Source organism: Alligator sinensis, unplaced genomic scaffold, assembly GCF_000455745.1.
Source record: "Alligator sinensis unplaced genomic scaffold, ASM45574v1 scaffold410_1, whole genome shotgun sequence".
Taxonomy (NCBI): Eukaryota; Metazoa; Chordata; order Crocodylia; family Alligatoridae; genus Alligator; species Alligator sinensis.
In genome coordinates this window covers 1,378,574-1,388,537 of record NW_005841972.1, presented here as the reverse complement: position 1 = coordinate 1,388,537, position 9,964 = coordinate 1,378,574, and the positions used below count along the sequence as shown (strand labels likewise).

Below are 9,964 nucleotides of genomic sequence, written 5' to 3'. Positions count from 1 at the left end.
AGCAGGATGGCTGCAGCTCCGGAAGGTCAGGATGGAGGGTAACACCTAAAGTAGTCCAGAGTTTGGGCGAGGAACTAAGGCAATGAGGAGGTTCCTAGGGACCCAGGGAGGGGTCTGGAGCCCAGATTCAGGGGCTGAGATTGTGGGACCAGTGAGGGTCCAGGAACCCAGAGGGGCTGAGTGGAAGAGAATATCAATGAGGATGCCACCTGTAAGGCATGAGGTATGGTAGGCGTGGAACTAAAGCCATGCAATTAGTCCATAAGGCAGGGACCACAGTGCACCTGGTGGTCATTTGAGAGAGCAATTTGGGAAACCCTGGGGCAGCTACCCTCATAAAAGTAAGAGACTTCAAGGAGTAGTGGGTGACTGAAGGGGTGACTGGCCACAAAGGGAGGGATGCAGGAACTCCAGGAGCTTCACAGCCGCCCCTGGAGTGTCTCCCTGTTGCAGTGAAGGGGATACAGAAAGGGGAATCTTCACTGTCCAGTAAGATGGTGTTATGTGCAGAGTTATGCCTGCTGTCCCCAGGTTGCAAAGCAGAATGGAAGGTGTCTCTTTTTTCCATGCTTTTGGGCTTTCCTAGTAGCCATGTGGGGCTGGGAAGGAATGTTCCTCCTGTGGCTAGAGGTATGGGAGAGGGTTCGACTTTCTCAGAAGCATTAGGGGTTGGTTGCAGCCAAAGCTAAAGATTTTGACTGGGATAACCATGGAATCCCTGAAGTCCCTTCAGCCCTTATCCACTTCATCCTCTTTGGGCAGTTGCTCCTTCATTTGCCCACCATGCCTTGATGTACGTAGCTTCTAAATAAAGGGAGGCTGCCCCAGGGTTTCCCAAGTTTGATCTTGCTCACAGGTGTCCCGTCATTGCCTTAAGGGACAATCTCATGGGCTCCATCCTCCCCAATACCTACCTCCCATGCCTCATACCCATCTGGAGCTACAGGCTCCCAGCCCCAGTCCTTGCCCCTCCTCGCCTGTGGGCTCCTTGGCCCCCTTGGTCTCTGGCTGTGACTCCCTGGTCTTTGGCCCTTTTCTGGGTCATGGCCCCACTCCTAGGCCAGCTGAGATTCCTGTGCTCCTCCAGCTCCACCAGTCTCCAGCTGTGAACATCTGCTTGGCCTTTGGCCCATCTCCTGGGCCAGTGAGACCTTCAGGCTCCCAAGCCCTGCTGACAACTGCCCTTCCTGGGCTCTAGACCTCTGCGCTCTTTAGCCCCCCCCAACTCTGCCTGGGCATTTTCCCTAGGTTGGCTACTTCCAAATGTGGCTCCTAGGCTTGGTGTCTCCACCTGGGTACTTAGTATACTTGGGAGTAGCTGGGAGACGCTATCTCCACCTGCATTCCCCCACCCAGGCATTTCACGTCTGCTGGCTACTCCTGGGCACAGTGTCTTGCTCTCTCAGGCTCTGCTGACACATACCCCTCTCTGGAATCTGGCCCCCCTTGGCCCCACACCTCTTTGGCCCCTCCCCCGCCTTCTTCTCAGGCTCCGGTCTTGCTCCTAGGCCTTGCTCACACTCACTCCACCTCTACTTGTGCCAAGCTTCAGGCCCCAGGCCCTCTCTACTCAGCCCCTCCCAGGGTCAAGTGCTTTCTCACTCTGGGCCCCAGGCCAATCTCTTCCAAGGTCTGCTCTTGGCTCCACACTCTTCCCCACAATGGGCTCAGGCTCCCTCTCTGTGGGTGCCAGGGCCTCTATTTTTCTGGCCCCTCTTCCTCTGGGCCAGTTGGGACTTCCATAAACCCCCCACCCAGTACCTTCCACAACCACCAGAGCTTAACTCCAGCTCAGAGGTTAAGGCAGGAGCCAGAGGCAGATTTAGGTGTACTGGGGCCCTGGGTAAACACAAAATTTGAGGCCCCCTCCCCCCATGGAACCTGAGCTGCAGGGGGATAAGGAAGAGGGGCCCCTTCCCCTCCTAGTGCTGGTGGAAGAGGCTGGGTGGACCCTGCTGGGCTGGGGAGCACAAGCTTGCCTTTTCTCCTTGCTCCGCGCCCCAGCTATGGCCAAATGTACACACACACACACACGGCAGACAAGGTTATTTGTGTAAATCTGATATCTTTTATTAGACCAACTAATAAAACTCCTGGAGTCCCTGCAATCCTCCCTCTTAGCAAGCTTTTGGGTTTAAAAACCCGTCATCAGACAGAGGAAACATCTGCAGTTGGTGTGCACTCTTCCTGGAGGGAATGAATAGTAAAGAAGCCAGAGGCAGGTATGCATGCAAGAAAGGCAGTCAGGGAAGATGTAAATTGAGGAGTCAGTGGGTGAAAGAACCAGTGGGTGAGAGTCAGTGGGTTTTGTCAAATCAATCCTTAAACTGCTTGTCACCCGCTTGTCTAACACACTACAGACTTTCTACAAAAACTTAAAAACATAGACCACCTTCCCAGCAACACCCTCCTAGCCAGCATGGATATTACCAGCTTATATACCAACATCCCACAGTAGGATGGCCACCTGGATACCATGTGAAGAATTGCTGAAACACAGAAGGAAAACCCCCATGAATCGCACACCACTGTTTATGACATATCACCCCTCCCTCGAACCTATATGGAAAATCCTCAAACAAATGCAACCCATTCTAGAAGGAGACCCAATTCTTAAAGAGAACTTCCCACAACCACCCATCCTAGCCTTCAAACAAGCATTGAACCTTGCTAACCTCATCACCAGAAGCAAACTTCTTACGGCCCAAAACACACCAAATGGATCCAGACCATGCCATGACAAGAAGTGCAAAACCTGTCAACGTATCTCCACCACCCCCACAATTACTACACCCCACAACAAAACCATCAGCATTCCTGGATCTTACAGCTGCGCCTTGAGAAATGTTATATATTTCATCCAGTGCACCAAATGCCCTGATGGAAATTATGTAGGAGAGACCAAAAAACAACTGTGCACCAGAATGAATGCACACCAGAAATCTATCAAAGACAAGAACACTGAATTAGCTGTGGGGCACATTCTTCCCTCTCTGTCCCCAATCTCTCAGTTCTAATCTTCAAAGAGAATTGACAAAACACTTTCACAGATGAGCCTATGAACTTCATTTCATCAACCTCATGGATACAAAAAATCATGAACTAAATATACACATTAGATTTATGACACATTATAACTTGCCTGACATCTGGCTCCCCAGATAGCTCTCCACTATTTACCTGCTACATTTATCCCTCTCCTCCCCCCACAAAGCCTCTCTCACCCACTGACTCCTCCATTTATAACTCCCCTGACTGCCTTTTTTGCACGCAGACCAGCCTCTGGCTTCTTTACTATTCATTCCATCTAGGAAGAGCACACACCATCTGCAGATGCTTCCTCAGCCTGACAAAACGTTTTTAAACCCAAAAGCTTTCTAAGAAAAACGTTTCCAACTATTTAAGTTGGTCTAATAAAAGATATCAGACTCGCCCAAAGAACCTTGCCTGACTGGTCTATGTCCTTAGACCAACACAGCTACAACCTATACTCCCCACATACACATAGGCATGTAGACACAGATGCACGCACTCTACTTTCACTCTCTGCACATGGACACAGACACCCCCCCCCCACACACACACACAGACAGTCCAACACAGACAGCTGAGCTGGGCTGGGCTGGGCTGAGCTGAGCTGGGATGGGCTGGGCCGGGAGTGCTGTGCCCTGTCTCTGCAGGTGGGTAGGAGCACAGGCAGGGGTAGCTCAGCTGTGGGTGTGCCTGGGCTAAGATGAATTTGGGGGGGCTATAGGCCCCAAGGCCCTCCCAGTGCTGCTGCCCACAAAGGCGCAGTGCAGCACAGTGCTCCTGGCCGGCCCCAACTCGCCCCCCTGCCAGGTAGGGCCAGGCTCTCCCAGTCCAGTTCAGCCTCCTCCCCTCCAGACATGGTGCCACCTGGCTCACCCCCCTCCCCCAGGTGCAGCACAGCTGTTCTGGCCCAATCCCAACCCCAGCTCTGTCCTGCCCTCCCCTCGGCCCCACTGGAGGATGAGGGGCCCTGCTTCCAGCTCCCAGGGAAGCAAATGTGAAAGCTGCAATTTTAAACTTAGCACCAAAAATGGGGGCGTTTAAAACTGTGGCTTTCACTTCCCTGCTGATGAGGATCCCGGGGCCACAAATTGGTAGGGGCCCCTGGGCTCATGCCCAGCTGGCCCATTCATTAATCTGCTTATGGCAGGAGCGCTGCTGCCAGGAGCTGCTCTCCCTGTTGCTCTCCCTGTTGCTCCTGGGGCTAGACTGCCAGACCTGCTTGCTCAGGCCCTGGGCTCATATGGCTCAAGCCCAACCCCTTTCTGGCCAGGTGTCTCCTTAATGGGCCCCTGCCCCACCTGCAGTCTGCTTCTTCCTCAGCCTCTCTCCTCTTAAAGTGACAGGTGCATCAAGTGCCCTGTCACATTGGGCTGTGCCAATGCTCCTGCTAGGATAAAAAAACAGTGGTTCCTGGCTAGACAGTCTTGTCCCCCTGTCAGGATTACCACATTTGGGATCAGGAAGAATTTTTTGTAGGGATTTTGGGGCTTTTGCTTTCCGCTGTAATGGGGGGTATGGGTCTCTTTGGATTTCTTGAGCACATTTTAAAAATGGGTGCAGTGGCAGGACACTGATGGCTTTTATCCCTTGCTTTACCAGGGTGCTTTGGGTATCTTTGGGTAATATATTTTGTAGTTGTGCAATGGGATTGACTTGTATAGTTAGGAGGTCCCTTCCAGCTGTGATTCTGTGATTCCCATCCCACACTTAATCCTAACATGCTGTGGTCCCCTGACACTGGAATTCCACCTACAGCATGAAGCCTGCACTGCCTACAGAATGAACCCTGCACTGAATTTCAGAGAAGAATGAGTTTTGCTATCTCTAGCTTACCTGTTGGTGGTTCAGTGCCCTTCGTGATGCCACCAGCACTCAAATGAAAGCAGGCAGAGCACTAATTCATGCAGCCCTAAACCCTGCACAGGCAGGGTTCCTCACAGGCTGGCAGCACAAGTGAGGAAGAAAAGCTGTAAACCTTCCCAGATCCTGTCAAGCCACTTGGAAAGGATCGGGGATGGAGAAGGGTGGAGGGGAGAGGGCAGACCTGAGTACCTGCTTTAGTGGCTCTGAGCATACCTGGGAGCAGAGTGTCGCCTCTTCATGGAAATACCCCTTCATAAAGTCACAATATTCCCGGGATGTTATTTCACACCTGAAAAAAGAGAGAAAGTAGCAAAAGTCAGCTGTGCTGAAAGAAGCATCTTGTATCCTAAAAGGATCACCCACTCGAAACACCTTTTAAATTACCCTAAAAATAACCAAACCATGACAGAAATAACCCTGGTGGAAGCAGGTAATATTCTGGATTGTTTCATTTTTGCAATGTTCTATGTTCATGACAAGGAAACAGGCAATCCTCCTAGCATCCCACAATGCTGTGCTCTTCCACTCCCCAAAGGGGAGAGCCAGGTAGACTATCAATGAGCACTCTGTGCTTCTACCTCCATAATACCACCACTGGAACTGGGAAACTCAGCGTCAGCTGCCCATAGGGTGCTCTCCACCACAGTTGGGACTTCAGCCTCCAGTGTTGCTGCACTGATACAAAGCTCTAGCATTTACAGAATTTACCTGGGTACAAACTTCCTTCTATTACTGTAAGTCATATCTACACTAAGGGATTGCACTACTGAAACTACAATAGTGCAGGCACGGAACATAAGGAATTTATTTCTACAGGGATTGTATTCTCATTCTGTATGACCCACAGCAGTAGGAATGCACTTCCTGCAGGAACTAAAATCCTAGTCACCAGTATACAAGCCGAAAGAGCAGCAGATAGGTCTGCCACAACTTTAGGTGCATCTCAAGCTGGGTACTACAAAGTCAATGGCAGGGTTTTCCTATACCAGATGCATCCTGCGGCTTAGACTTTCTAGCATTTTCTACACCAGGTCCTGCCCTGGCCCATCATTTGGATCCCAATGTACCAGCTTCCTGAGCAGAGCTGGTGTACATATAGACTAAAAAGCTTCCCTGAGACTGCAAATGCAAGGGTTGGAGCATAGATCAGTTGCAACTGTGTATGCCTGTGTGTTTCAGAGAAGAAAGCTACCTTAAAAAACAGCCGACAGCAAGAAAAACAATGGCGAACATGACAATGAGAGAGAAGAGACTGAGCTCTTTGGTGCATCAATAGGTTTTCTTCGTACCAGAAAGAACTTGGTAAGGCCTCAGTATTAGCTAAACACTTGGATCAAGTGGCAGCAACATCAGGAACATACATCATGGCCATGAGTGATTCTCTATTATTATCTAATTTTTGCTGACAACTCCTCCTGAGGGATCTGCAGAGCTGGTGATAAACCTGGGTATTCAAGGTAAGAAGAATGGCAGTGGCCAGTAGGGCTGTGCGAAGTTTCGGTCGGTGATTCGATTTGGAGGAGATTCGGCTCGATTCTCCAAATCTGAATCAAATCAGGAGACCCATTAATCTCTCTGAATCAAATCGGAAGCCTCTGGTTCAATTCAGAGAGATTTGGAGAGTTTTTACAATTCGGACATAGACACAGCTTTATATGTTTTTTCTACATACCTCAAGGTACCAGGCAGCTTGTGAATGCAGAGATGGTGGGGTGGATGAAGTGTCCCATGGGAGTGCGTGGGGGTCCCCAGCATGCTCAGCGTCGGACCTGGAAATGGATCAGAAGCACTTCTGATTCACTTCCAGGTCCACTGTGGCGTGCACAGGGAACCCACCTCCTTGGGGGAGGGGGGAGTGGGCTGGGGTCCCTCCACGGCTGATCACTGAGCTGGGGGGATTCCCCTGCATGCTGGACCCCGGAGGTGGCCAGAAGTACTTCTGGTTTGCTTCCAGGTCTGCCACTGAGCACGCAGGGGGGCCCCCCTGCGCTCCTGTGGGATGCTCCATTTGCCCCACCATTTCAGTGCTCATGAGCCACATCTGGTACCTCGAGGTATGTAGAAAAAACATATAAAGCTGTGTTTATGGCCAAATCGCTGATTCTCCAAATCAGAATTGAATCTTCAGATTCAGATTCAGCCGAATCGAATCCAGACAGCGATCCGAATCAGCAAATCAAATCACTGTCCCCCGAATCAGGCTGAATCTGAATCTGAATCAAATATGGCTTGCTTCACACACCCCTAGTGGCCAGCATTCTTCTGGCTAGGCAGGACAGGCACTACACTGACTGCAAACTTGAGTATGTCTCCTCCTAAGAAATCTCAACATGACTGGAACAGAATCCATGCTAGTAAAGAAACCAGTCCTCCAGTCCCCTCCATTACTTCAGCTTATTCCTCTACTTAATGTCTTGTCCGTCCAAAATCTAGCTTGCATTTGGAGGCATTGGCATCTGGCATACCCCTCAGTTACCCAAGACAGGCAATCATGGGGACTTACAAAACTCTCTCCTCCCAGTTCCCTATATGCTACTTGGTACCATCTGTTCTGTTGTCTGCATCTGGCATGATCTCCCGGTTAGGGACAAGTGCCTTCCAACTACTTTCAGATCCCTTTTGCACAATAGGTGTGTCTATATGAGATGCTACTGTGCAGTGATTACTGCACATTAGCGCCAGCAAATCCTGTTTTAGTGACACTACTGTGCAGTAGCCAAATAATACTGCGCAGTAGCGTATTAGCATTGCTGGTGCTGTGATCTGCTACTGCACAGTATTATTTGGCTACTGCACTGTTTGTGTCTTGTGTAGACATGCCCACTGCCACCTCCTTTTCTATCTCTGAGCAATCCTTACACCTCCCTCACCTGAACTGTGGGTATTTTTTTGTCAATATCTTCTGTACTTTAATCCATTCTTAAACCGTTGTTTCCTACACAGGAAATGTCTTAGTCTATGCTGGGTCTTCCCAGGCCAATACGGTGCTCAGCAGGGTATAGGGCTTCTACACCTACATAGAGTATTGCTGAAAATCCTCAGACAGGGCTCACAGAACAAGTCAGGGTTCAAGTTCTCACATGGGAAATATATTTATTTCTCAGTGAACAAAAGCATTTTCTTGTGATTTAAAATGCAGTCCAGTTTATGTAAGATGCTGCATAATCCCAAAATGGCTCTAGTACTCTTGCATGCATTCTGCTGTGGTCCACAGATGCTGTATAGGAGCTGGAAAATGCCCACTGTAAGGGTTACTACACACCAAGTCATCCCATTGCCCAGATTGGAGCCTTTGTCTTTCTTTCTCCCCACACAGCATGAGGTCAGGGCCTAGCTCTTGGGATGCAGGAGTTTGATGTTGTTCCTTTGGTATGATTTCTTTTTTACAGTACTGCCCTGGACTGTGCATCTAAAAGGAGAACCTACACCCCAAGAAGGAAGGCAAGCCCTTTGTACTGCATATTGCCATCCAATACAGGAACCATCCCCATAAATCTCTTCCCCAAAACCTTTCTGGATAGGCAAGTGGGCTCTATTACCTTCCTTTGGTCCCAATGCAGCAGGGCCTGCCTGTGATAACGCAGTCCATGTGAAGGTGGTTGGTATAATTCCCCGCGCTGTTCTTAGTGCAGATCTGGATAATGACAAACAGAATTGGATGGATGCAAGAACATAACTGCAACTTGATGGAGGGTAGTAAGTGCCCCAGGAATGCTCTTCATCCCTCTGTGATGAGAGAGAGAATGCAATTCTAGCCCTCTGTCACCTAGGCTGGTAGTGGAGAGAGGCAGACATGGTTCAGTGGATACATTCCCTTGCCCAGGGGTGAGCAAGACTCAAGAGTTGTCTGGATACTGTGCTATGACCATGGTCTGAGTCACTCTATTGTTCCTGAACAAAGTTCTGGAGAGAACTGAGCAGTGGTGCAACTGTAGGCAGGACCAGGATCTCCTGTAAGCAGGAGCCACAATCAACTCCCTTTCTGAGCTGGGCTCAGACAAGCAATGCAAGAATACTGGACTCTGCTTCCAGCCTGAGAGAAGCAGCCATCCTTTTGGCAGGCTGTTCTTATCTGCTGCTGACAGCAGTCCCAGAGTATAAGCAACTGCCTCTGTTGGGAGTACAGTCTTTCAGGAGGCAAGAACCCTCTCTACCAAAATGGAGGTCTGCTGAGGCCCTTCAGAGAATCAGGTCAAAACTGAGAATAAAGAAGAGCTTAAAGTGAGCCCTTCTGAGTAGCAATAGCACTGCTAGTCCCAAACAGATAGTGAAGTGCAGAGGGTTGTGTTCAGGATTTTACAGGGGGAAGTCTGACACAAAACCCACCTACACTGACATGTCTGCAATCTCCAGGCAGCTGGAGGACATCTCAGCCAACTTTTCTAGATGACACTGGCTACCTTTATCACTCTATGCTGGGTTCCCCCAGTGAGAGGTCCACTCAAAAGAGTTGTCAGGGAGAGTTTCTGCTTTGGCATCTAACTCAGGTTAAGGGTACTACTAGTATTCTCTTCAGCCCTAAGAGCCTTCTCCACTGTGATTATTCAGCGTGCTGTAGATGACATCTATGCTGTCAGCAGCTAGGCTGAGCTCAGAGCTCTGAACTGCATTCAGAAGGCCTTGTATCTCTACAGTCCTCCACAGGTGGCAGCTGACAGGAGTCTGAACAAATGCAGTGAATGAGAGCCACTGCAATGAAGTTATACATCTCCAAAGTACCAAAATTAGATCAATATATTGGCTTATCAAAGTCACTGTTCAAATCCTCTCTCAAGTAGAGCCTTCAGCCTGCTTCAAATGTGGTCTAAGCTTCCTTCCCCTGGTGCTAGCTGCAGAGCATCAGAGCAACCAAAGCCACCTGTGCTCCACAGCCAGTTGTCCCCAGTAATTTCCCCAAGCCAGTCATGCTGTCATATTCTTTGTCACCTAAGGATCCCAAGACTGGGAGGAGAGCCAAAGGTCATTGTGCTGTAGGTTGATTCAGGTAGGGTACTGCTAAATTCTCCCCATGACTCCACTAGTGGACAAAGAGGGGGAAGAGCTAGGCAGGGCTTCTCAGCAACCAGAA

The 9,964-nt window shown here is 49.7% G+C and overlaps 1 protein-coding gene across 20 annotated transcripts in view; it reads right to left on the bottom strand.

Annotated features, from left to right (window-relative positions):
- The window catches only part of RHBDF1 (rhomboid 5 homolog 1), a 166,741-nt gene that overhangs the window by 23,613 nt on the left and 133,164 nt on the right, over positions 1-9,964 (bottom strand). For all 20 annotated transcript variants that reach the window (XM_025200639.1, XM_025200638.1, XM_025200633.1 and 17 more), the window contains 2 exons: positions 8,436-8,530; positions 5,110-5,185 (listed from right to left, as the gene is read on the bottom strand). In XM_025200639.1, the coding sequence (XP_025056424.1) occupies positions 5,110-5,185; positions 8,436-8,530 (171 nt within the window). The remainder of the gene's footprint in view (positions 1-5,109; positions 5,186-8,435; positions 8,531-9,964) is intronic.